The 26,833-nt window shown below is 36.3% G+C and overlaps 1 protein-coding gene across 1 annotated transcript; it reads left to right on the top strand.

Annotated features, from left to right (window-relative positions):
- The first annotated feature begins 1,090 nt into the window (after positions 1 to 1,090).
- Positions 1,091 to 26,369, top strand: LOC103701407 (DEAD-box ATP-dependent RNA helicase FANCM). The gene is made up of 22 exons (XM_017841359.3): positions 1,091 to 1,289; positions 1,369 to 1,714; positions 2,343 to 2,486; positions 3,899 to 3,981; positions 4,110 to 4,224; positions 6,490 to 6,581; positions 6,746 to 6,800; positions 6,880 to 7,001; positions 7,166 to 7,279; positions 10,083 to 10,276; positions 13,797 to 13,927; positions 16,590 to 16,650; positions 19,948 to 20,018; positions 20,175 to 20,224; positions 20,298 to 20,463; positions 20,574 to 20,701; positions 20,790 to 21,125; positions 21,208 to 21,268; positions 22,149 to 23,351; positions 23,593 to 23,647; positions 23,733 to 23,876; positions 25,212 to 26,369. Exons 1-22 carry the CDS (start codon positions 1,248 to 1,250, stop codon positions 25,819 to 25,821), a joined length of 4,323 nt encoding a protein of 1,440 aa, XP_017696848.2. The 5' UTR covers positions 1,091 to 1,247; the 3' UTR covers positions 25,822 to 26,369.
- The last annotated feature ends 464 nt before the right edge of the window (positions 26,370 to 26,833 follow it).

The raw sequence follows: 26,833 nt of genomic DNA, 5'->3' as shown, positions 1-26,833 counted from the left end.
TCGTGTAGAGATGAGAGAAGTTGGTTTGATGGCTATAATCAAGGCTTGTCTAAGAGTAGAGATAAATTTGATGTGATATGGTCTTATTGGTTGGAGGAAGAGAGAAGAGGAACAACAAGGCAGCTGGTTAAGATTGAGGAAGAGTATGTTTCTTTGAGTAGTTAGGATCGGAGAAGAGAAATTAATCTAAAGATTAAGAGAGGTGCTAAATAGAGGCATAGGATTATGTCTCTCTGTTGTTGGATTGGTGATATAAAAAGGGAGTAGAAGGTTGACATTTTGCAAGAGAGAGAAAGATCTAATAATAAAGGCTAATTACGACAAATATGTTATTTTGGATAGATTTGGGAGAACCTCGAGTGTTAATTAAGTCATTTGATAAGCGTATAAGGGGCAAACGCATAATACTAAAGGCAACCATATACATTATAATATTAATATCTAGAATGGATAAGATTTGTTATAAGATTTATCTCAAACTTTTCGTATAGTAGGGCTACAACTTGGTATGAAAAGGAGAGTAAATGAGAAGCATGTTGGAAGGGACATATGGCAGGGGAAGAGTGAAGGAGAAATCAAGTTAGTTGAGATAATATTAAGCTGGCATGGCATGAGAGCGCTACCTAACAAATAATTCTCTAGGGGAGAGAGGCTAGAAATTAAATATTGGTAATTTTATTAAACTGCACATAGATGAGTATGGATAAGTTTGATTGGAGTGTATTTGTGATTAGAAGAGTAGGCTATGGGCGAGGGTATCACAGGAACCAATGATTTATTTATGACACCTTAGACCGGATTAATTTTGAATCCAATGTAAGATGCGAGTATTTATCTTTATATGTATTTATTCAAAAAAAAATATGAATATATATATATATTTATATTGATATCCATTGAAAAATATAGTAATAAAAGAAGTTGGTATCCATTCAAAAATACAGATTCATATTCATATTAATAAAAAATAAATATAAATATGGATGTATATATGAATATCAGACCAATTTCAGCCTCAATTTGTAACTTGCGTGATTATTTGTATTTTTCATGGGCCTTTTTATCAACGACTATGGACCGCCATAGGGTGGTCATCTCAAATCACGAGGCTTTTGCCGCCAAGAATTCATTCTTTGCCGTCCCCCGTCCTTCGAAACGAGGACCGAACCCGCCCCTCTCCGTCGAACGAGAAGAAGATCGAAGGAGACGAAGAAGACGATAGAGAGAGGGAGTGGAGAGGGCGGTCGATGGCTTCGCCATCCGTCCCCATCGACGACTTCGACAACGACGTGAGCTCCTCTCAATCTTTCTCTCTCCATAAACCCTAGCTCTTCCCTCTCTTCCACGATCTCACCATTTTCCTCGTAGGAGTTCGATTGGGAGGCGGCCGTCCGAGAAATCGACTCCGCGTGCCAAGGCGCCTCCACTTCCAATCATCAAGATCTCGCCCTTCCAACCACCGCCGCTGCCCACGCCGCCGCCGGAGCTTGCCCTAAGCCTGTCAAGACCGACGGCAAAGGACGGCAATCCACTCTCGATAGGTTCGTGGACTCCTTTACCAAGCGTAGGAAGGCAGACGAGGGTTTTCTCACATCCAAGATTCAGGATAAGAATGCAACCCCTGATCCTGGGAGAAGTGGCGATCTTGGGGGCGGTGATGAGCCGGCTGGAGTTGAGATTGATCTTGAAGCTGCCAAAACGTGGATTTATCCAGGTATTCATCCCCTGGACGTCAGTTTCCTCTGGATAGTTTTTTTTTCTTCGCCTCCCTTTATATTTTCCCCTTATTAATACTGAAACCGGATTATGTTGTAATTTAATATCGAATATTGGATCTTCTGGAATGTTATTACCAGAATGGTGAATCTTGGGGCAATTCAATACCAAAAATCTTTCTTCTTCTTCTTCTTCTTCGATTTTTTGGGAAATTGAATCTTTTTTGTCGTGGGTTCTTTTACATTTCCTTCGTCAGGTTCAAGACTGTTTCCGGATAATTGAAAGATACAGCAAAAAGAAATGTATATAATAAAGAATGTTGCTAGTTATTAGTGAATGTGTTGATGAGCCGAGGGTTTTTGAGCTTTTAATTTGTCCAGCTATAATGACTGTGTAAAGTAGGTGCCTATCAATCTTTCTTTGTGGGTTTATAATTAAAAGTCTATGGTATAATCAAATTGTTATCTCTCTTTAGTCTCATTATTCATCACTTGCTTTTGCATAACCTGAATTCGCATCAGGTATTAACAAGATCTCTACCTGATCTCTCATAAAAATAAAGAAGACTGCTTCTTCAAAGAAAATGCTACTAGTTAATTTTCTTGCCTTTCACGTACTTGTTGCAGTTAACGTGCCTCTTCGGGATTACCAGCTCTCCATTGCTAAGAATGCTCTTTTTTCAAACACACTGGTAGCATTGCCTACAGGACTGGGTAAAACTCTTATTGCTGCTGTCGTGATGTATAACTACTTTCGATGGTTTCCAGATGGTAAACTACTTCTTCATATCTAATTTTGTCTGCTTAGTTTGTATATTTTGCTATCATTTCCTAATATATCTGTTTTCTTCTTGGAACTAAATATAGATTACTTAGAAATTTGCTTTGACATGCCCTGTAGCTCAATCATTTCCATAATATTAACCATCAAGCTTTCTCATAATTATTTGGTGTTAGCCTATATGCAGGGATGGCAATATATGACCCAATGCACCAACCCAACTTGCAACCAACCCTCTTTAAGCAGGATTAGTTTTGGCATAAATGGGTTCAGGTCATAAAAGGGTCGACTTGATCTAACTTGTTTGTTAAATGGGTTGAGTTCTTGTTTAGAATCCTGACTCGTTTAACCCATTTTGGCCTGTTCAATAGTTGGATCGAGTCATGACCCGACTCGTTTAACCCGTTTAAGACGTACTTAACTCATTTAAAACCCATTTAACTAGTCTAAGACTTGTTTAACCTGTTTATGTTTATAAAATAGGCCATGCATATTGGGTTAGATTACCTATTTAATAAAAAGATTGGTTATGGATCTAGATTTTTTGACCCATTTAATAAATGGTTTAGGTTCGAGCTGATAGATGTTTGAGTCGACCTGTATCCAGCCCGATCTGACCCAATTGCCACCTGTCTGTCCGTTATTTCTTAGTGTGAATTGGTTAATTTGATGGTGACTTTCATCGATATATGACTTTGAAGTGGCAAATATATTGTTAGTTGAGTAGGTTTCTTTGCACAAAATTATACATACAAGTAATAAATCAAGGACATATCCCCGGTTTAATGATACATGTTAAATCAAAAATCAGATGACCATTATTAGTATGTAGCTCACAGGTGAGTGCCGTTGCAGATTTTGAATGTTTTATCTTGTTTCAATCTTCTCTCTTTCAGATGCTTTTGGTATTTAATGTATTATTAAATATTGAAAAAGGATTCACAAAGCCTAATTGTAAGCAGTTAGGATTATGCTTCTTGATGGTGATTGTGTTATTATCTATGTGCATAGGGGAAAAGGTAGAATAATAATGCTAGATAATACAGTATCTTTACACGCACCAAATTATCTCATCTAGATCAGGGTTCAAAGGATCAGCCTGTGTCATTTTGTATTTTGCCTCGCATGGAACTTGTCTGGTCTAATTTTTTGATTTAAAGTTGAATCAGCAAAAATTCATTTTTTGGTCTCATAGAAACTTATTCTTTTTTTGGTCTTCAAGCAGCAAAAATTCGGCGACTCCATGACTTGTTTTTCATTCTTTATTCTATCTGCTACTCAACTATTTATCATTTTTGTTAGTGCACTCTTATTTCTGTGAAGTTTGTGTATCACTTGAAGTGTTTTTTGATCAACTGTTGAGTCGATTATGCTTTGGTATATGCAACTGGAAAATTGGCAGGTAAAATTGTTTTTGCTGCACCTTCACGGCCTCTTGTCATGCAACAAATTGAGGCATGCCATAATATTGTTGGGATATCACAGGTATAGAAAACATTTTGCTGTTGTTAGTTTCTTTACTCATATATCCATATCATACACAGTCCTCGCACATCAATCATTTTTTCCCCTTCATGAATGGTTTGAAAAGAATGAGATTAAACTGATTGCAGGAGTGGACAATTGATATGACAGGTCAGATGAGTCCTCTGAAGCGATCAGGTTTTTGGAAGTCCAAAAGAGTTTTCTTTGCCACTCCGCAAGTGCTTGAAAAGGATATAAAATCTGGTAATTAGTTAGTTTTGCTTGTTTTTTGTCTGGTGTATTTAATTGCCTTGTATGGTCCAAATCTTAAAGAGTTCATGTATCAGCAGTACCACTTATGCTTCTTTTTCTCCTACAAAGATTGTGGCTAACATGGCTCATATGGCTTTTTCTTAATTATTATAAAAATCTCTTGCCTTACTGTCTGTATATGAACTCAGAATCATCAACCTGTGATGTAAGTTTGGAGCTTTAAATGTCTGTAAAATCCTCATCCTCACATATTAGACTTACACTATGTCAACCACAGTCAGAAGTCTGGCACAGGAATACTCCATCAAGGTTGAGAAATTTGGAATTCAGGAAAAAACTGGCAAATTTGGAAAAAAAAGTATGAGAAAAATTTGGGATATTTAATTTTTTTTAACAAATTAAATATTTGTGAATATAGCAAAATGATATGTATTTATAAGCATAATTAATATGATCCATTTTGATTGAAAGCATCTAAAAAGTTTCAATTAGCCTAGCTTCAAGTCTATAACAAAGCACATCATAGTGATTTTCCAAAACAAAACGTACACGATGGATAAAATGATTAAAGCATTCTATTATTTCTAATAATGAATTCCACTTTTGCTAGAACAGTTTTGGTTCTTTTGAATAAGCAAAAAGAAGAGGGAAAGAAAGTAGTATCATGGGATGGATTTCAGTTTTGTTAAGGCCAAAATGTAGCCACGTCCCCTTTGAACATCAGAAATGTGACTCTTCCCGTGGACCGTGGAATGGGGAAGAAGGCAAACATAGAGATGAAAGAAACCAGAGTGGGAGAGGGAAAGAAAGAAAAAAAAACAGGGGAGGGAAGGAACAAGGGGATGGCACTTGGTTTCTTTTTAGAATAAAAAATAGCCAAGTCAAATGCCACTCTTTTTCCAGAAACCCACCAGTATCTACTCCAATACTCCCTCAAACACCGAAATATAATGCATACTCTCGTTGTCTTGCATGGGTGGAGCGTAATTATCCACAGAGTGATGAATAATTACCGGATATGCAAATTATTCATTCTTATCATGAATTCAATGAATTATTCTTGACATGTTCATGCACCAGGGAATTATTCACTAACTGTTTGGCCAGAGCATGCCATCAATAATTCGTGACTTTTTCAAAAAATTGGCAAATATTGTGGCTGTGATATCAATCAATGGATTCACTTCTGCCTCAAGACCTTTGTCAAACTCTTTATTTGTTTTCAGATCCACCTTTGGGCTGTATGTTTGATTGAGTGGTCATTGAGCAGCACCTGCTTGCCATGAGTAATTGCTATCAGGATTCATAGGTAAAATAAAATTATAATTAGGTAAACAAAAAGTGATCAAGTATGATTGTAAACACTAGAATTGCCTTTACCAGCTAGTGATACTGATACATGGCAGCTGCTGGCAATTGTCTCACATAAATATCAAACAATTGATATTCAGATAGAACTGTATTTCTGCATACTACAATTAAAACCATTTGTGCTTTTGGAGATGGTCGCTCAGGCTAAGGTTGTTATAGGTGGGTGCCGAGGCAGTTGGACAACCCAACATCATTGGTGCTTCATGCTTTCCAGGCCTTCAGAAGCGGTGACTTTCCTAGTGCATAGCTTGGTGTCTAAGTAAACACTTGGCTGCCACGGCATGGTACGGGGCGGTCTGCTTTGGTATCTTGAACCTTGAACTTGGGTGTATCACAAACGTTATGCTGATTGGATCTCGGGAGTATATTAAATTTGTTTAAAAATTTAGAACACTTATGCATATTGTCCTGCACCATGACCAGTATTCTAATTGGTAGAACCACCAAGATGGATACATACGCCTCTTTCTACATCTCAAATCAGCTTAACTAAGCCTTCATCTGAAACTAGTTAGGATCGGCTACATAAATCCTTTTCCTCCTTCCCAGTCTGTTTAAGGCCACACTTTCTGAAATACATACCCTGTTACATATAAGGCATAGCTTGAATTTAATTGCAGTCTGTTACAAACCAGAAAGGGTGCTTTCTCTTGACTGTCAATGTTGGTATTAGTTTTCTGGAAGCAGACATCTGTTATTGGTTTTATGATTTTGGGCTTTCCTCTGCTGTAACACTTTTTATTATGGTATTTGTCTGGCATGTGATGCTTGGTAAAACAATTTCTTTGATCTTGATTTATGAAGCTCGCCATGCTTTAGAAAATGTTTGTCTTACAGTTCATTAGGCATGTCTCTTATTTGACACTTTGCGTTGTGTTCCGTCAGGCATATGCTTGGTGAAACAACTTGTTTGTTTGGTGATTGATGAAGCTCATAGAGCTACAGGAAATTATTCTTACTGTGTTGCAGTTCGTGAGGCATGTTTTCTGATACCAGCTGTCAATTTATTTTTTGAGCACTAATTCGTTCTAGCATTGCTTGCTTTGTCATCCTATTCTGCTCACAGGCTTTCCAATTCATGTTGGTGGGTTTGTGGATGTTGCAAACATACCCTAATCTTCTTTATGTTTTGTGCATGCAGTTGATGGCTGTACCTGTGCAGTTAAGGATTCTAGCTTTGACAGCAACACCAGGATGTAAGTCTTGTGTCTCTCCCTGAATTTACATGGTTGTATAATATATCTCTGATATGCATACTCTATACTGGTTAACCAGCAAAACAGCGTGCGATTCAAAATGTCATTGATAACTTATGCATTTCAAATTTGGAATATCGTAATGAAAGTGATCATGATGTCAGCCCCTACATGCACAACAGGAAACTCGAATTGATACAGGTATACGAGGACATTTTTTTCTACTACTAAGCATTCATACATCCTCTCTCTCTCTCTCTCTCTCTCTCTCTCTCTCTCTCTCTCTCCCCTCTCCACTCCTCTCGTGTTTATATACATCCCTTTATCATCATGAAATACTACTAACCTGCTTGTAATATATCCAGGTCCCAATGGGTGAGGATGCAATTGGAATCAGTAATCTGTTTTTGGAAGTTATAAGGCCATACATAGCTCGATTATGTGCCAATGGGGTGCTTCATAGCAGGGATTATACAACAGTATGTTAATGACTATTATGCAATCTTTTGCTATTTGCAAAAGTACTTTTTTTCAAATTTCTTCTACAGTTGGCAGTGTGCTTATTTTGCATTTCCATTCTGCTGGATCCAACTTGCTTTAGCCTGGTGAAATTTGTGAAAGTGTTTTCCATTATTATAGTCTATTTGCAGGAAAGAATGTTCCAGTTTGCCTTCTGTTATATGCCTGTCACAGTTTTGACATGGCAGTTTTTATATATATGGAAAATCTTAATTAGCTAGCTAGGAGAAATTTGCAAAACCAGGATTTTGTTTTCATTCGGGGGCTGAAAAATCCTGGTTCCACCCTTGGGGGAGGATAATATACTTTCAATGAAATGATAATTCTGTTGTCAAAAAAATAATATTTTTTACATTTAGCATAATTAACTATTCTGGTATTGTGTTAACCAAAGAATTTACTATAACATTATTTCAACAGTGAAAGAACATCATTGACTAAAATTTTGAAATAAATCTGTTGAAATATTAAGAAACACATGCTTCATATACCAGTTTTTAGAATATATTATTTTTTGAGAAATAAGTTCTTAAAGCATATAACTTAAAATTTAACAAACATAGGACTGGTAAAAGTCACTATTCTAGTATTTAATGGGTTAAAAATGTATATGTAATTAGCAGAAGTTGGAAAAGGAAATGCAAACGGCATGCCATCAAAGTAAAGCATGTAAAATGCATAGTACAATAGAAATAACATAAAATACCTAAATAGAACATCTTGTAAATAGAAGGTGAATAAGATATGAATAAAAAGTTTTCCTTGATTCCTTGTAATGTGAAAGAAATTTAAGAAGAGCAAGAACTTGACAACTTAGAACTTAAAATTTGCCATGCCTTTGATATTATACAATAAAAATCATCAGTATGTAATATTTTTGTGTTAATAATAGAAAAAGGAATAGGGAATGAACAGAAGAGTTGCCTTGGAATCCTTGCAACAGAACAAGAATTAGAGATTTAAAAATCGAAGGGAGCAAGGCCAAGTCAAGGTATTCTTGTTTGAGAGGGAGAGAGGTGTTGGGACTTGGAGAAATTCCAGGAGATAGATATATCATGATAGGAGCAGGGAATTGGATAAATTTGAACTAAAAAGGAGATACTCTCACCTTTTTGTATTTGTTTAATTAAAATTTATTTCTAAATTAGTTAATTAGCAAGGAGGAACTAGAATTTATTGGGAATTCAAAAGAACTGGCTCTCTTTCCTTTTTTACATTAATTGAAATTGTTTTCCAACATCTTGGGCAGGAGATGAATTTATTGGAATTTGAGACAAGCCCCCGCCCACCCCCAAAATTCTCACACAAAATTCCCACCCTTCCTGAATTGCATATTTTACCACTATCGGGAAACTGTCCCAACATTAGTGGTTACTTCTAATCACCTCTCCTGATCCAATGAGCAGTTAATACATCCCAGGATTATTTACTTGCTTTAAGGCATGATCTCGCAAAAAGATAAATCTATAAAGACAAATTCTAGCTTCCCTTTCAACTTTGAACATGATACGCAATCAACTCAAATTACAGCAGTGGCTAGCCATGCAGCTTATAGTCACTATGTAATGAGATGCATTTTGTTTGTCAACATTGAAGTAACTGATTTTAGAACTTCACACGATGTCGCACATATGTTACATGTTTGACTCTTGGATGTTTGCAAATGAGGAACTGCATTGAAATTTAGAAAATGTATCATCGTCATGCAGACTAGCATGGAACAATTACAGTAACCATAACCATACAAATGCAAATTAGAAACAGAATCCTGTAGTCTTTCCGACATAGTAAATTACCATCCTTTTGATGTTGAAATTATATCGGCAAGCATAAACCTTAAAGATGGATTTTAGGAATGCCTAATTTTGGGGCAGATGTTAGACTATACATGTCAAATAGCATTCACCAATGAATATATAGTTCAGAAAATACTTCCAAGATTAATAGTTAAGCAGTTGAGCAGACCTTAACTTGCTCTTCTTGCCTTAATGCATTGAGAAGATCATGTCTCAAGTTCCATATGCAAAAAAGGAAATCTGGAAATATTGAGAAACTAGGAATTGATTTATAATCCTCAATTGAATTTCACATGTGATGGTCTTGATTTCCATGAACTGGACTTTTCAATTTTGTTCTCCAATATGCTTGTGGATCTGTGCATGGTGACCTGTCTGTTTGGATTGTTGATGAGGCCTTGTCATTGCAGCCTAGTGAAATTAGGATACATATGCTTCCTTTGCTGGTGCATGCATACCCATGATGTTGCCGCTTGTCATTACTTAGTAATAGAGTATCATTACTTAGTAATACAGCATACTTGTTACAACCACCACATTCTTTTTTCTTCATCACATCCTTCGTAGAAGTGATCTGTATGCATATTGTTGTCGTTTTCCTTCTCTTTTGTGTTTCGCATCCTCAAAAGGATATTCTGATGAAGCAATTGTGCCTTTTGGCTTTCTTTACCTTTTGCACTATCACCATTATGTCAGGCACAATATATACCATACCTGTGGGGTTTGGGATTAAGGCTTAGTTGAGTTGAGTTGAATTGAGCATATCTTTTGGGAATATATACTTGAATTGGAGTCATTGAGATGAGAAGGATCTGCACAATTTTCATGCAATATTTATTCTCATCACTGAAAGATGAGCCAAACATACACATTTATTTGTTTATATCATTTATATATTTTAGCTGCTTTATGCATAACATGGGCTTGTCTTTTTGCTTTTGTTCACATTGTTGTTGATTATTGCCAGTTGAGCCCATGTGAATTACTAAATATAAGGGATAAGTTTCGGCAAGCACCTCCATCAAGTCTTCCTCAAGCAAAATATGGAGAAGTAGAAGGATATTTTGGAGTTCTGATTACCCTTTATCACATAAGGAAGTTACTCTCAAGCCATGGTATCAGGCCAGCATATGAGATGCTGGAGGAAAAGTTGCGTCAAGGGTATGCACATGTGCTTCTCTAGCAGTATTTTGCCTTGATTCCACAGTTGTGCTTTTGCTGTTTGTTACAGTTCATAATTCTAATTCTTTTTATGCTGAACCTAGATGATAGTTGAGGATGAGCCCTGGTGCAACAGTAAGGTTGCTCCATTTTGACCTGAAAGTCATGGTTTCGGAACACGGAAATAGCCTCTTTGCACATGGGGGTTAAGGCTGCAAACACCCGGCCCTCCAGACCCCACAATGGTGGGAGCCTTGTGCACCGGGCTACCCTTTTTTAGCCTATATGATCATTGTTCTATATTTAGCTTTCCAAATGATACAATGAATAGTTTTTTTAAAAAATTTAGTTTTCTATTCATTATGCACTAACAATGATGCGCGAGATAATGGATGATCATACATGGCTCAAAGCGCTCATAGGTATTGTGCTAGATAATATTTACCATAGCATTTCTGGTCCAGGGTCTTCTGTTTATGCTATCGTTTGACATGTGCCTTTGTCATTCTAGTACTCTATCATAGTAGTAGTGTTGATTCTTTGCTACTTCACTTTATAATTGGATCGGACCTACCCAAACTTAATTGAGTTTACACTAATTTATTGTTTCCTTAAAGTCTAGTTAAATGGTTCAATTTGAACCTAAGAATTCTGAGTTAAAAGGGATCAAATGCTTATTTGAAGTGGCAAATTTGTTTATCTTATGATTTTCTTCAACAACTTGTCTGATCTACCATTTTAAATTTCAAAGTAGGCAAAAGTCAAACAATTGCCAAATTTTAGGATTCTTTTGACATATTTGTGGACATAGACTTGTGCGGGACGGAGGCCAACATGGCAGGTTATATAGTAAAAAATATTGCCCCACAATTAGTTTCTAGCAAATCAAGAGTTTCTGAAAATATGTGCTAAATACATAAAATTATATTCAAGTAGGGGGTATGTTGTCAAGGCTTTATAGACCCTTTTCTACAGATTGTGTTATTGTATTTATTTTTAAGTGCAGTAAAAAAACATTAGTAGGATTAGAAATAGTTTAGCAATAAATGTATTAAATGTGTATTTTAGTAGCTGGAATCTTCTACCTAGGATAACTTACTATCTTTGAAATTTCCTAGAATCTTGAACCCACTCCCACTTCCTAAGGGCTGCCTTAAATTGTTTCTAAAATATTTGCTTCCCTATGCCCCCTCCGTGTTCTGGCAACAAAGATTTATACGAACATGTAAATGTTCATGCAAACTGTGTGCAAATAAATCTGAGTTTTAATTAACAAAATTAGAAAATAAATGTTAAAGCTTATCCATCTAAAATTCTAAATAGAAACACAATGTTAATAGTCTTTTTTATGGAGATGCTTCATTGCCAATACTGGGAAGTAGAAATTTTTCTATAATTAATTTATTATATTTGTGATTTTGCACATTTAATACTTTTTAAAATAGACTTGAGTAAGTGGTGGTGTGTATTATTGAACTAAGACTACTCAAATTGAGATATTAATTGGAGTTTAGTATCTGGCAGAATTTGTGCTTTTCACCTCAAAATACATCTAGAACAATTGTGGGGATAGAGGGCAAAGTCTAGGAGGCGTGCAGTGCTGTTTCAGAGGCCCAGGATTGTCACTAATGCTGGTGACTGTTAATCACTCACCCATCACATTTTTGTGCGCTTTGCTGTCTTTTGTGCTATGAATGAAGATGTTGACAACAGGATACCATATAAGATGAAACATGAGAGTCAGGAGACATTTAAGAGGGAGGAGATGAAACAAGCTTTTCTTTCTAGGGTAGATCCCTGCTCTCAGATCTGGTTAGGCATGATGAGAAGGGTCACACAATAAATCTGACGGTTCTAGGTGAGAGGGCAGCTGTCTGAATCTGCAGACTTGTTGGACTTATCAGAATGTTCTGCACCTTTAATATATAAGATGCATGGCAATCTACTTACAACTTCTTCTTCTTCTTCTTCTTCTTCTTCTTTTTCTTAAGGTTTTTTCTTTTTTCTTTTTTAATTTTATTCATATGTTTATATTCCATATACTTATATACCTTTTGAAGTAATGGATTGTTTCTAAGCTAGTTTTTAAATGAACTTATTAGCATACATAATGCCATATATTTTCTTGCTTTTGTTCATCTACAACAATATGCATGTTAATCATGCAGCATAGGCGGTAGTTGATTAACTTCATTCTTGCATCTCTCTCTCCCTGTTCAATTTCTATGGCATGATAATTTTAGCATCACCTTCTTAGGCTTGTCACAGTATTGTAGTGATTTATAGTGGGTGCATGGCTGGCATTCAGCATGCGACTAGGTAAGCATAGTCATCGGTTATAGGCTTATAGCTGGCAATTTCTGTTGAAAAGATGATGCAGTATTTGGCCGTTATAGTGACAACTGACAGATGATTTAAAATTAGTCAAAATTTGTTGTCTTTTCTGGGACTTTTGACTGACTTGTGATAATTTTAGTATCAATTACTCATCACTAGAAAATCCCCTTTAGTAGCTACTTTGAACACCTTCTCAACTGTTGAGTAGTCCTGAGAATGCTCTTAAGTTTGTTCTTTGCTGCCCAACCATATTTGGAGGTGGAGCAAGTTTTCCATTGGTCATTACTAACCTCCAAAATCATCTACAAACACTGAGACTTTTGAGATCCCATTTTGAAACTTTTGTGAATCTGGTTGTCGAATGCGTGCTGGATGCTCAGTCATTTGAGTCTAATGGATCGGATTTACATCTGCTGTTTTACTTAATGTGCTCAAGAAAAGGGTCTTTGTCCTTGTGTTCCTTGATGTGTAGTTAATTACTCTAGGCAAAGCCTGCCTTCTGCTGCTTGATATCAAAAAAACAAAAAAGGTGTAGTCTCTCTCTTTACTGTAGTTTTTTTCTACCATATGCCTAGAGATGGATTACTAGTTAACCTTCATTGCATGGAGCCAAGTTTCTTCTCATTTTATTTTTGGTTCCATCATGCTCTCCCGTTCTTTCAGTTTGTGTCTTAAGTATAACTCCACAGTTGTTGCTATGCATTTGCACACCACCTACTTTCGAACAACTTATTAGTATAATAGTATTTTTCTAGTTATTTGGCATTTCCTTATCAAAATTTTGAACTTGTGACTAATTTTACCTTCTTTTGGAATGGAAATCTTCTTCTTGACTAGTTTGAAGTTTGATGCACCTTGCTGTATAACTTAACTATAGCTGCAGTCCACTTGGTCTGTTGACTTGAGATTGATGACACGTCTGATTATTTGAAACAATTAGAGTGATGTTCTTGTCCTCATGGAATACACTGCACCATTCTAATGGAAATAATCAACTAAAAGTTTGACTAACAACTTAAAAGAAATATTGTATGTTGGGCTCATAGGTTGCATATTTACCATCTCTCCCTCCTCCCCAACCCCAACCCCAACCCCACCTGCCTGTCCGCATGTATTTCCTTAGATTTTCTTGTAATATTACAGACATGTCAGATGTTAATGGGAACATTGTTTTCCCTTGCAGGTCATTTGCACGGCTTATGTCTAGGAATGAAACTGTAATGAAAGCAAAACTCTTGATGCAGCAGAACTTGTCACTTGGTGCTCCAAATCCAAAATTAGTGAAAATGATAGAGATTCTGATTGATCATTTTAGTATGTGGCCTGGCAACCTTCACTTTATTCAGTACTTCTATGTTATTTCTTATTCTTGCTGAACATGCCTTTCTACCTGCACTGTTTCTATGGTTGGCTTTGGGTCAAAGATGCATTGTACATTTGTGATCTCCAAGTTTTCTTTAGAGAAGCATGGATGTAAATGATATATTTGCAAGATCTATATTTGTTTCAAACATAATTGAGCCATGTATATAATAAATATGGTGTAATAAATCAAGATGATGTGTCATAGAAAATAAATCTTAAGAACTAGCAATGTGAGACTACTCATATAATCGGAACTGAAGCCTGTACATATCCAGAATAGGAAGGAACCATCTTTCATGACATGTTGATATCCATTTCCATATTTAATATTAATATCTGTTTTTTTCCCAATATCCATATGCAGATAATATTAATCATGTAATATCTGTATGTATCTCCAGAAAAAATTGAAACAAATATTCATATCATTATCCACATAAGTTATAACCATTTTTATATACATATAGATACTCATGTCCAGCCAATTTTAGCTATAGAAATGATACGGTTGAATTGTTTCAGCCCTGTCTTTGATTGCTTCCTTGCTAATTGGCACTGAGATATTCAGTGGCCTTGGCAAGGTCTTCTTGATTTTACAGTAGGTACTAGTATGGACCTGTAATTTATTAATGTGCAGATCAGCAATGCATTTTATTGGATAGATGCCAATGAAATCTTGGATTTCTTCCTGAAATAACTCCCTTCGGCATGAAATTCAGTACTCCTCTCAGTTTTAGTTTTTAGTCCATCTAATATTGCCTGTTGAGATCCTTAGCTTTATATTTGGATCCTTAGCTTTCTGGTCCATATAATATTGCATGAAATTCAGTACTCCTCTTAGTTCTAGTATCCTCTGTTCTCCTTTCTGGCAATTAGATCCTTAGCTTTATATTTGGATAATTTAGTACACTCTTCACCATAGTGATAAAAACCAGACCAACAATGACCTAGCCAAGGGTCCGAATCACCTGGTCATTGGTCCAATCACTAGGTCAATCAGTTGAATTGGGTTATAATTAAAAAGATATAAAATTAAAAGTATTAAATATAATTGAATATTGTGAAAAAATATGTATAACTATTTATATATATATATATATTTATGAAAACTATTTGTTATTTTTTGATTTAAATATTAGCCTTTAGAATACATCGATTTATATTCCAAACTACTCTTTTATTGCAACTATAAATAGAAAAAATATACCATTCATGTACTATTTTAAAAGATGTAAGTAGAGTTGTACGTCATGCAGGAAAAACCATAACATTTATTGATATTTTTATTTTTAAATATACTTTAAAAGTATCCAAATGTATAAAAATGAAATATTTATTTTCTTTAATTTTTTGTTCGAGAGAAAAGGAATTGCTTATTTTCTATTTTATTAAAAAAAATTCATTATTAAAATAGTGGATAAATGACATTTTCATGGATATAATTCATATCACTGGATAATTTATCAAGAGTCAAAGTTTGTCATGGTGGTTGAGACTTTGGTGAATAAACCTGAGGTTGTGTGCTCAAATTGTGACTCATATGTTTCTTTGTCCAAAATTTGGTTGATCTATTCACCTATTGTATGCCCAGATATCTGGTTTTAGAGCAAATCGGCGAGCCACCAGTTCTCATCTAGTTCAACCCTATTTCCGGTCCTGTATCAAAATCGGACTAGGCAGGTGTCCATTTTGCTAGTTTTCTTATAAGACTGGCCAGTTTGACCTGGTTTTTACAACTATGCTTCTTACCTTTTGTTTGTATGCTTGAAACATGAGCTCCATATATGACCTGTCTATAAATTGGCTTATTTAATTGTAACACATGAGTTCCTATTCATGGTAAATGTGTCAAACTTTACAAAGCATTAAGAATTTTCATCTTTCCTTTTTCTTTTCCCATGCTTATTTTAGTCTTCTCTTCTTTGACCCTTTGACTTGATGTGGCTAATTTTGTATATAACTAAACCATCTTTACTGGCTACTTGTTGCTTTGTAATCAATTTAACTTTCTCACAAAATATAAAACCAATTGTCACTTTTTTTCAAAATGTTCATGTCCCCTCAGTATTTCATCTCTATGGTGCAGCCTATGCTTATTTGCGTTCTTCACTACTCAATATTCTGATTAGTACATTAGTTTTGTCGTATGGTCATATATAATTTTCATTATAATGCATTTGTTTTTAATGATTATGCAATATTTCTATAGGTATAGTTCATATAATGACCCACTTAGTCCTATGTCAGATATTACCATCGATATCTTAGTTTTTGTCTGGAATAAAATTGAGGTAACAAAAGCAATATGTTAGGAAAATTGCTTGCTCCTGTATCAGAACTTTGTTGTATTTGCATGCGTATTTTCACAAGTGTACTCACTTGTGGGTGATCCATCGATCTATAAGGTGACCTGAATGAGAAAGGGGAAGGTGATTAAGGTTGAAGTTTTTCGCCTCCCTCATAATTTTTGAATGATGAGCATCTGCTTTACAATAATAACATGGTCCGAACTTCGAACTATAGTGTTATTATTATCTCTTCTCAGTCGTAGTTTGCCAGTTGGAGAGCATTTTACACTACTTAATTGCTTATTGTCCTTTGTCTGATGCAGAAACAAAAGATCCGAAGGACTCAAGGGTTATCATCTTCTCTAACTTTAGAGGGAGTGTGAAGTAAGATTATCCTTTTCCTTTCTCTCTTTTTTTTTCCATTTTTGTAGCTTCTAATTAGTCATTACATCAAATTATATATGTGTGTGTGTGTGTGTGTGTGTGTGTGTGTGTATTATATATATATATATATTGATGAAGTTGATAATCTCTAACAAATATTGAAATAGATTGGTGCTGTTGCAGTTACAAACTAACCTATACGACATGACTATTTCATTATGCTTGTTACATGTTATATCAACTGACGAGTGTTGTACGATAATATAGTGATTAGTTAGGGGAGTACATATATATATATATATATTGATGAAGTTGATAATCTCTAACAAATATCGAAATAGATTGGTGCTGTTGCAGTTACAAACTAACCTATACGACATGACTATTTCATTATGCTTGTTACATGTTATATCAACTGACAAGTGTTGTACGATAATATAGTGATTAGTTAGGGGAGTACGGGGGGGTTTGTGTATAGATATTGCATAGTAGGATATCAAGGGCTTTCATGGACAAAGCTTGTTCAAACAAGTTTAAATTATAGTTGCAAATCTTAATGAACTTCCTAGTGTTACAAACAATATTTAAAATTTATCCAAATACGTGCATACATTCAGATTCTCAAGGTTGATAGAAGTAGAACAAAATGTATGAATTATCAATGTTGGTGGAATTGGTACCTTGACTTGCACCAGTAGGTACTAGGTTGGTGTGGTGCGATACTATGCCGTTTTGAGGCATGGTACATATGTTGGTGCTGAGAAGATGGTGGTGGTGGACTTGGAGCTAAGGAAGTGGAGGCGGTCAAGGGTGACAGTGCGTTTGGCGAGCTTGTGGGGACGAGCTCGACAGGGTCGACATTGGGTCCCAGGCGATTGAGGATGATCGGCCATACGAGGGGATTTGGGTTGGTAGAGGCAAGAGAGAAAGAGGCGGGGGGATCAGATCATGATCTAGAGAGAGAGAAAGAGTCAGGAGATTTATAGAGATGTGAGTTTTGGCCCATGTGAATCGGGTCAATACTGCCTGAAACTGAGCGGAACCAATCGGTTTAGATCCGTTTAGCCCAGTTCAGGCCAGTTCATCTCTCACCCTGTTTCAGAACAATTCACAATCCTTGGTTATTAAGCTATTATATAGTTGTATGAAGTGCAAGGGGATTGTGCTCCTGTTATCCTTTAAACTCAAGTACATTAGAAGAATTTGATGCAGGTTATTCTTTATGATCTAGGGTATGAAGTTTAGAATGTTGTAGTTCTTATAACAATTGGAACAAATTGCTGCGAGAGTTGTTTTCTAATTTCCTTTCAATAATTAACAAACCATATATTATCCAATTCTGGAGCAAATGTGTAGAGCTAAAGTAGATGCTTGCTTTCCTTGCTGCTAAACCAAATGTGCAAGAAGTACGTGCATATTGTAATTATAATTGTGATGATAAAGGACATTCTGGAATTTGATTCCCAATCAAGAAGAGGTTATACAAAATCAGATGCCCTAAGGTTTTTCCAATTAAAACATAGAATTGGATGCAAGGAGAAAAGTTGTTTCTGTGTTTCAAACCCATGACACGCAAATCACAAAGAGCAATCTCACTATTGAGGCCCATTCTTGATGTCAATTTCATTGCTAGTTGTAAAAATCTATTTACTTGTTCCATGGAGACATTTTAACTTAGCCTAGTGCTTCATAGCTGACCACATTTTGATAACAGGATGCCTCAAATAATCATGACCAGTTTTAGTTTTATGCTGAGGAATTGAAGGAAAAATAAAAAATGATGTCAAGGAGATAATTTGAGATGTCCTAGATTGGAAATTAGCCTCTTGCTTAGTTCTAACCTGATCTATGGAGATATCAAACTAGTAGCTGATATGTGGCCTCTCACAATTCTTTCTTCGGAAAAAAACAGTAATGTGAGATCTATACGATATATTTGCAAATGTCACCTTTTATTTGAGAAATTCTTGCCCTTTTATTGATTCTAAATTCTAGTTTTGACATTATGTTGAAGAACAACTAGCATATAGGCGCCTGCAGTGCACACCTTGACAAAAAAGTACATAAATTGGTTAAAATAAATTCTTCTATATGTTGTAACCAATGTCTAGGGACCATAACAGGCCGACAAGGTCGATTGATCGTCCACAAGGTTTGGTGGGTCAGCTCATACTAAATCCTGGACCTCCAAATCTGCTTAAAATAATATCGAACTTTAAATCACTGACCCAAGCTGTTTTTGATGGTTGAGCTGCCCTGGCCAGGTGGTTTATATGTTCCACCCAGGCAGATTATTAAAGACTTCAGAAAGAGAAAGAAGGAACCCTCCAATCACCACCTCCATCTCACCCTTTCTTCTTTTTCTTTGTTCGAGGGTCACTTGGAAAGATGAAGGTAGCAGATTATGGATTTGGGGCTGGTGGTAACCATTGGTGGTCAGGAGGCTAGATTTGATGGGAGTGAAGGCAAAACAACGAGATCCCATGTCGATGGAGGCATGGGCAATTGTATCTTGTAGGATGGAGGTAGGGGCGGCCAGATCTCACATAAATGAAGGTGGGGCTGCCAGATCTCTCAGGGAGGGAACTAGGCTGTCTGATCTCTTGGGAGGGCGAGGCATTTGGGGCCATCAGATCTCGTGGTAAGGGAGCTTAGCATGCTGGATCTTATGGGTGAACGGAGATGGCAGTGCTAAATCCTTTGAGAACATATGAACCACTACCAGATACAATCTTCTTTCTCTTCTCCATCTTCTACTAGGTGGCTTTTTGTTTGGAGGGGGAGGGGTAAGAGCAAGACCTAGAGAAAGATGGGATGGCTCATCCTATAGAGGGGAGAAAAAGGGAACCAAGCATAGGACTAGTTGGCTCATAGTTGACCTTAGACGAACTGGGAACTGCCGCACTTACCACTGCAGTAGTTTGGTTTGGGTCATCAGGTTCTGAACATTGTTTTTAATCCGTGCATATAAAATTGATGTGGATGCCAGCCTTTGGTTTTGCCTCATTATAAGGTCTGATCTTTGTTGTTGTTATTGTTAAAGATTTGAAGGTTCACGATATAGTAAGATTTTACGACTATGTTTGTGCCAAATGCTCTAGCCAAACATTGCCTAATTGGTTTTTATCTGAATTGTCTATGGATGACCTCATTGAATTCTCTTTATAGTTAATTCGCGATCGTTTGTTTACCAAAAATTTAATTGTTTGCTTTAATCTTTGCCCTGTTTGTATGTCTATTTCCATTGTGTTGGTAGAGTAGGGATGGATCAAAACTGATGCTTGTGAATTATTTCAGAGATATAATGGATTCATTATCCAAAATTGGAGACTTAGTTAGAGCTACTGAATTTATTGGCCAAAGCTCAGGTTTGTTCTTTTTGTACTGTTTGTTTTCTCTGCTTTAAATTCCCACTGAAAATTCTGCCCGGCCACTTGGTATGATAGCTTTTCATAACCAGTTTTCTTCAGAATATGGCCATTTTGTTCTTAAGGTCTTCCTTCAAATTGCTCAACCTTTTACAGGAAAAGCTTTGAAAGGACAGTCCCAGAAAGTGCAACAAGCTGTTTTACAGGTATTTGACAAGTCCCCATATGGAAATTTTGAGTATCTACATTACTTTTGATTTTTTCGCCAATTTTCAACAGAAGTTTCGAACTGGGGGATACAATATCATTGTTGCAACATCAATTGGAGAAGAAGGTCTGGATATTATGGAAGTTGATCTTGTGATTTGCTTTGATGCCAATGTCTCACCTTTGAGAATGATCCAGCGCATGGGAAGGACTGGAAGGAAGCATGAAGGGCGAGTTGATATCCTTTTTCTTTCCACAGTTGAAAATTTATCAGGATATAGTCTTTTTTCATAAAAGCTTTGTTTGGCATCAATACTTGCCTTCACTAGTTTCCTTGACTGGCAGTACTAGTTCTAGCTTGTGAAGGATCTGAGCTGAAGGGATATTTGAAAAAACAAGCAAGCAGCAAGGCCATAAGGAAGCACATGCATAATGGTGGAATCAGAAGTTTTGATTTCCATCCCAGTCCTAGGATGGTGAGACAATTGCACTAAGGATATCTTAGTTCCTTGCAGTGGTCAATTTCTTATCTTTGAATTACTGATATTAATATATGTTCTATAGGTTCCACATATTTGTAGACCCGAAGTTCAATTTGTTGAATTGTCAATAGAGCAGTTTATTCCTCGAGGGAGAAAAGCGAAAGGTGATGCAACACACCAATCGCCTTATTCAAGACAAGTATCCAATAGAGAGAATAATTTACTTGCTAGGTACTTTCTCCCATCTAAGGAAGATACATGGAGACCATCCCTTGTTGCCTTTCCCAACTTCCAGGCTTTCCCTTCCAGAGTACATAAAGTAAGACATTCATTCAGAACAACGGAGATGTTAATTGATATTATGCAGCATCTTCAAGGAATATCATTTTCCGAAGCTAAGAAGGCTTGCTTGGTTGAGGTATGACCTTATTCTAATATGCTCATAATATAGCTTATTAGTTAAGTAGTGAAAATGACATGGTCTTTGAATTCACATCTAGGTTGAGACCTCAAGCCAGTCACTTGCTGGTGTCACCACTGCACAGGATAATGTTGAACAAGGTATTCATCCTTATCACGGAAATTCCTGTTGCCAAAAAGGAAAAAATCAAAGATTTCCTTTGTATTAGAATGGAAATATTATGTGGTTTTAACCATAAAGGACAAGGATTAAGTCATTTTTCTGGGGCTAGCTAGAAAGCAAATAGTGAATTGTCATGAGTACTTCTCGGCAAATAATTAATTCATTTGCATGCTAGACTATTCTATGGAAAGTGAAGGTCCATCAATACTTAAGGAATATAAAATTATAAATCTTAGTAAACTCATATTATTCATATTGCAGATTTTAAATCTCTTATCCCTTTATCCTTAATTTTAAAGTTAATTCTTTCTGTATCAACAAAACTATTAGTTAATGGTTCTGTTGTCCTTTATGCGGTTGGGTACTGAGGCCCTTAGGTGCCCATATGTCCAGCCTAGGGTTTTTGGTATGCATTAAAGGTTTCAGAGTTGAAATGCCTACCAAGCTCCCCAGATCTTTGTATGCCTAGGTTAAACCCTTTATTAGGCCCATATTTACATGGATATTATTATAATAATGTTAATGCTAATATTTTTCTTGGTACTGAATTTCATATTAGTGCTAATGCAAAGGTTGGATGGAAATTGTGTTAGCATTAACCTACAGCTATAAAGTACGTAGTGATCATGTAAGTATTAATTATAGAATTTATACTTGCATGTGCAAACAGAAGAAATAGTGTTAGCATGTGCAAACAGAAGAAATAGTGTTAACATGTGCTTATTGAACATACGGACATCTGTGATGGATTCATCTTCTATTTTCCGTAACACATTGATTTTATTGAAAAACTACCAGCAAAGTTTTCATGCATACATGTTTTATGTGACCAAATGTAACTTCTTTATGCATTTGCAGATTCCACAAATGTTAACTCTGCTATATATAATGTTCCAGAAGCATTGTTTCAAGAGAAAATTTCCAATGCTGAAGGATTATTTAGAGAGACTTCAGAGAGTAAGCATGAGCTTATGCCTGATGTAACTATCCAGGTGCCCCCTATTCACCATATTCTCTTTGGAGGGGATTTTGTGACTGTGAATGCTGCAGGCAGTGTATTTATTGCATCTGTACCTGTTGTTACACATAAAGGAACTATAATTTATAATGTTACAACAAATGAGAACAACAGAGAACTTCAAAGTAACACGCGGAACAAGGCTATGTCGAAGGCATCAACAGTACACGAAGTTATTCTAGATATGGAGTCAAAAGATTCTGCAGAACTAGCAGGTTTCACTGAGTTGAGGTCCATAGGGAATGAAAGAACTTCAGCACCTAATTCACCTAAATATTATGTGCAAAAACAGCATGAGTGTGAGAAATGTATGCTTCAGACCCCAGTTCCTAAACGGGGTATTGTAAATTCAGAAGATAGTGCTGCCGAGACACACGGTGATGCTGAAAATGTTATTCATGCTTCATTAGTGGGTGAGTCAAGAGGAACTTTGAGAGATATGGAGCTGAGTCCCAGATTAAGTCATTTTATTGAGGAAGGCATTGTTCCAGAGTCTCCAATGGTTAAGATCAACCATTGTTCTTCTAAAGTAGAGAAGACTATTAGTGGGAGGTTCACACCAGAGTATGAATCTGCAAAGGTACTTCAAAAGAAAGACCTTATGGATGTGGTTTCATGTTCAGCAATTCTATGTAATACTCCAGGAAAGAATGAACCGCTCACACCATGCCCTACTTCACCAAACATCAAGTACTCTAGCTTGTCATCAAAAAAAATAAGTTTAGATAGTAGTAATTTGGGAAACATGCAAGATAATGTGCCCAGAACTGAAATAAAAGGGAATTTATTAGTTTCTCCGAAAAATGAGGAAACAAAGACTCCTTTAGCAAATCAAGTAAGCACGAGTGAGAATTGGCAGTTGGATTCTGGAGGGGCCTCAAAATCAGTTGAGCAAGCTCCAAAGTATAGAAGGTTGTGCAAGTACAAGGACAAAATCAAAAAGCTTCCTTGCACAACTTTGAAAGAAAAATATAATTGCTCTTTGGCATGCAACAGTGGACCCAGTACCAGTACCAAGCCAGACCAGATGGAGTGTAAAAAAGGTGATAGAAATTTATATTCATCAAGCACTGTTCTGTGTTTTATGTTTGAATATCTGTGGCTTTTTGATATACTGCTTGTTAGTCCATAGGAGAATTTTATCAGCTCCATAATGCCTAAGGTGACTATTTAAGCTGTGGTTTGCATCTTCTAGCCTATACACTATGAAGCTTAGATATAGCACAGCTGTATTATAAATTTATTTTCGTGTAATATGATTAAGTTGTGATCTTCTTCATTTAGGTAAAAGGGAGAATGCAAAGAGATGCTCCAATTTCTTCATTGACGTGGAAGCCGAGTAAGACTATTTATAGTTTTACTTATTACAACATTAATAATAGGAGAGAGAAGGAAAGATGATCTTAATATTCATGTTTCTTCAGGGTATCTGAGGATGCGGAAGTTTCAGTGGATGAGGAAGATAATGAGGATGAATATGATGGAAGTTTCATAGATGATAGGACAAACCCTGCTGAATCAAGTACTCAAGCAGAAAGTAATGAAGGCAACATGATGGCCTTTTATAGGTAAGAATAAATGGCCTTTCTTTGTGTAACAATTCCCAATATTATCACCTAGTAATTTTGTTTTCCGATGATTTTTGAGAAAAACCCCATGATCATCGATGAGATCAGGTTGTTAAAATATTCAAACTTGGGCCAATTTGGAACATCTTAGGATAAGGTATTAGCTCAAGTTACTTGACATGTACTGATAGTTGCCTCTCCCGAACAAAGATCTGAATGGTAACATTTGTTGAACAGTTTGGCCATACTAATATTCTGAAAAATTCACATGTATAAGCGTCTTGGGACGATAATATGTTCATGCCTAGTTTTTTTTCCCATACTCTTTCATATATTATTGCACAGGCCAACCATGCCCTGTTTGACTTGTCATTGCTGCTCCGAAGGCGTGTTGTGGTTCCTAATAACTGACTGTTAAGTACACAGATTTTCTTGTTAAAATGTTACCCTTTCAAAAGTTCACTTGGAAAAACTGTAAGAACCACATCTGTTCTCTTTCAGCAACTTGGAGATGAAAACAGGATTAAGATCTCTGCATGGCATCTAAATGGTGCTGTGCACTTTGAAAGCTACCTTATGGAAGCCTCATTGCATTAGCGTAAGATTCAAATTTAAACTGTAAATATGCAGAAGGCATCCTAGATAAGTGAGATTGAGGTTACTTTTTTTTGCTTGACTATCATATGAGTTGCTGTACGAGCATATCTAGGGCCTTTTAAGATGTTTGTGTAAAAAGAAGAAGTCAAAAGGAAGGAATATTATCAACTTCTATTTTGTCTATCATTTCATGTTTTTTCTTTTTTTTGCATGCGCGTGTTTGTTGCGGGGGTGGGGTGCGGGCTATTAAGGCAATTCCATTACTCATGGATGTGCATGCAAATTGCTCAGGTATAAACTGATGCTTTTATTGTAGAATTGCAGCAAAAAACATGTCTCAAGCCGTGCTAAATCAACAACCTCATCATAGAATGTAGTCTGAAGTTCTAATTAAGACAGTATGTTTGGGATGTTTAGGACAGTTGTTCGGGAACTTGCAAAACTCTTGAGAGGGAGGGAGGATGCATCTGAGGGTGCACTTAAGTATTTTTCCGATGGAGGCATTGAATGCTTCTTGGTTGCAGCAGATTTGCTAAACTTCAACAATCAAAACAGGAAAAATTTAGTAGAGGAATTATCAATTTATTGTGATATTTTTGGTTTTCTGGCTACATTATGCAACTATCTTTGGTTAGCGACTCACAGAATCACATCACTTCACTTATACATTTGACATAATTTATTTTTTTCAGCTATATATATTTTCTTTGCATTATGGTGATGTTAATTTTTATGCAGGCGTTCTTTGCTCACTCAGTCACCTGTAGAAATTCTGCCTAGATGTTTGGCCACGCCTCATGATTCTGTTTCTTCCGGAATGGCTGAAAGTGGAAGCTGTTCATCAGAAAACATACATGGTTCTCTACATACTCCTAGAAACGGCCTGCAATCAACAAATCATTCCATTGGTAGGAAATCTGTGAGATACCAATTAGACTCAGGGCGGGCTGGGCCTATAAGTTTGCCAGGTGAGGGAAGTAGCATCCAAAAAGAAGGCTCAAGTAAAATAGAATGCAGAAAAAGAAAGTTAAGCTTTCAAAATACTGGCTCAAATACAGTTAGAAAGTTCCAACTGGACCATGAAGCTCAATTAGAGTATTCAGTCAAAGCATCACCTCATTGTCAACCTGGGAGCACTGAAAATAATAATGACCCTTTATGTGATGATGATTTCTATCAGAGTCTTGATCTTGATTCAGTTGAGGCACAGGCTACTGAACTCTTAAGGTACAGGTCTGGGTTATCAATTAATAGCATACCAGCATCAATGCCTAAGCATCCTGTGGGAAACAAGGAGGATCCTGGCGTGAATTACCAGAGTTCTCCATCATTTGATTTAGGAATTTGAATGTTTACTTTTACCAATCCTCTAAATGATTGGTTGATCATAGGCAAGTGACGTACCAGTCATATGCTTTACATTTTGCTCTGAGCTCTGAAGCAGACAGCAGCTTGGAATTGTCAGACAAATTAGAACAGTTATATGAAGATTAAAAGACAGAGAGGCACTTAATGGCGGGCACTAATCCACAGATCAAGGCACTGATGAAGGTATATCGCGGGCAGAAATCTGTTTAATATTTAACCGCCTAAACTAATACAGACATGATGAGTTGCATGCATACTTGGATTGCTTTGAACATCATCGGGATCCAATATGAAACTTACTGGAGATGCCTAATGTCATTATTTATTAAGGATCTGGTTTAGTAGCCAAAGATTTGCCGAAAGAGTGTGTTTACCGGTGTCACATTGAGTGCCAAAATGCATGTATGTGGGATAGATGATGCGGTTATATCAAATTGAAGTGTATAGTAGATCATCTTGTAAATGCCAATTTTGTAGCAAAAGAAATAACAAAAGCAGGGGTTGATTGAATCCCGTATGGTGAAGTTTGTGAAAGATTCGACATTGTTTGAATGCAAGTCTAACATCTACATAACTTGATTGGATACAAACTTTGAAGTTTTTCAGTAAAATGCCAAGGCCATCTGAATCTTTGGCACCTTGATCAGAGAATTTTCAAGATCACAAATTCAACTAGTATTAACACAACCATTTCATGTATGTGAAATGGATAGGCCACATAAAAGGGGTCGTTTTTGCTCATGCAACGGCCTAATTGGCACATTTCTAATTGTATAGCCCAGTCTTTGGTTAATCTAGCTTTAAAAAAAAAATGGTAGCACTGAAGATTAGAATTAAAATTGCACTAAGGGTGGACCTTCTGTATCAGCATGATTGTAAGCATATTTTTTCAACAATCTCAACTCTAATAGAGATGAGATTGACCATAGGCCACGCGAAAAGTCATTTACAGGGATGTTTTCAACAGATTAGCCCTTTCTCACATAGTCAAC

The sequence above is a fragment of the Phoenix dactylifera genome, chromosome 14 (genome assembly GCF_009389715.1).
Source record: "Phoenix dactylifera cultivar Barhee BC4 chromosome 14, palm_55x_up_171113_PBpolish2nd_filt_p, whole genome shotgun sequence".
Taxonomy (NCBI): Eukaryota; Viridiplantae; Streptophyta; class Magnoliopsida; order Arecales; family Arecaceae; genus Phoenix; species Phoenix dactylifera.
Note: the sequence above shows the minus strand (reverse complement) of the source record. Positions and strands in the feature narration are given on the sequence as shown.

Bases quoted from the DNA above. Each gene is read 5' to 3' on its own strand.
- LOC103701407 (XM_017841359.3), top strand. From the start codon at position 1,248: ATGGCTTCGCCATCCGTCCCCATCGACGACTTCGACAACGAC. The intron at 6,801-6,879 runs GTAAGTCTTGTG...CTGGTTAACCAG, and splicing joins TTTGACAGCAACACCAGGAT to CAAAACAGCGTGCGATTCAA. The intron at 7,280-10,082 runs GTATGTTAATGA...GATTATTGCCAG, and splicing joins ATAGCAGGGATTATACAACA to TTGAGCCCATGTGAATTACT.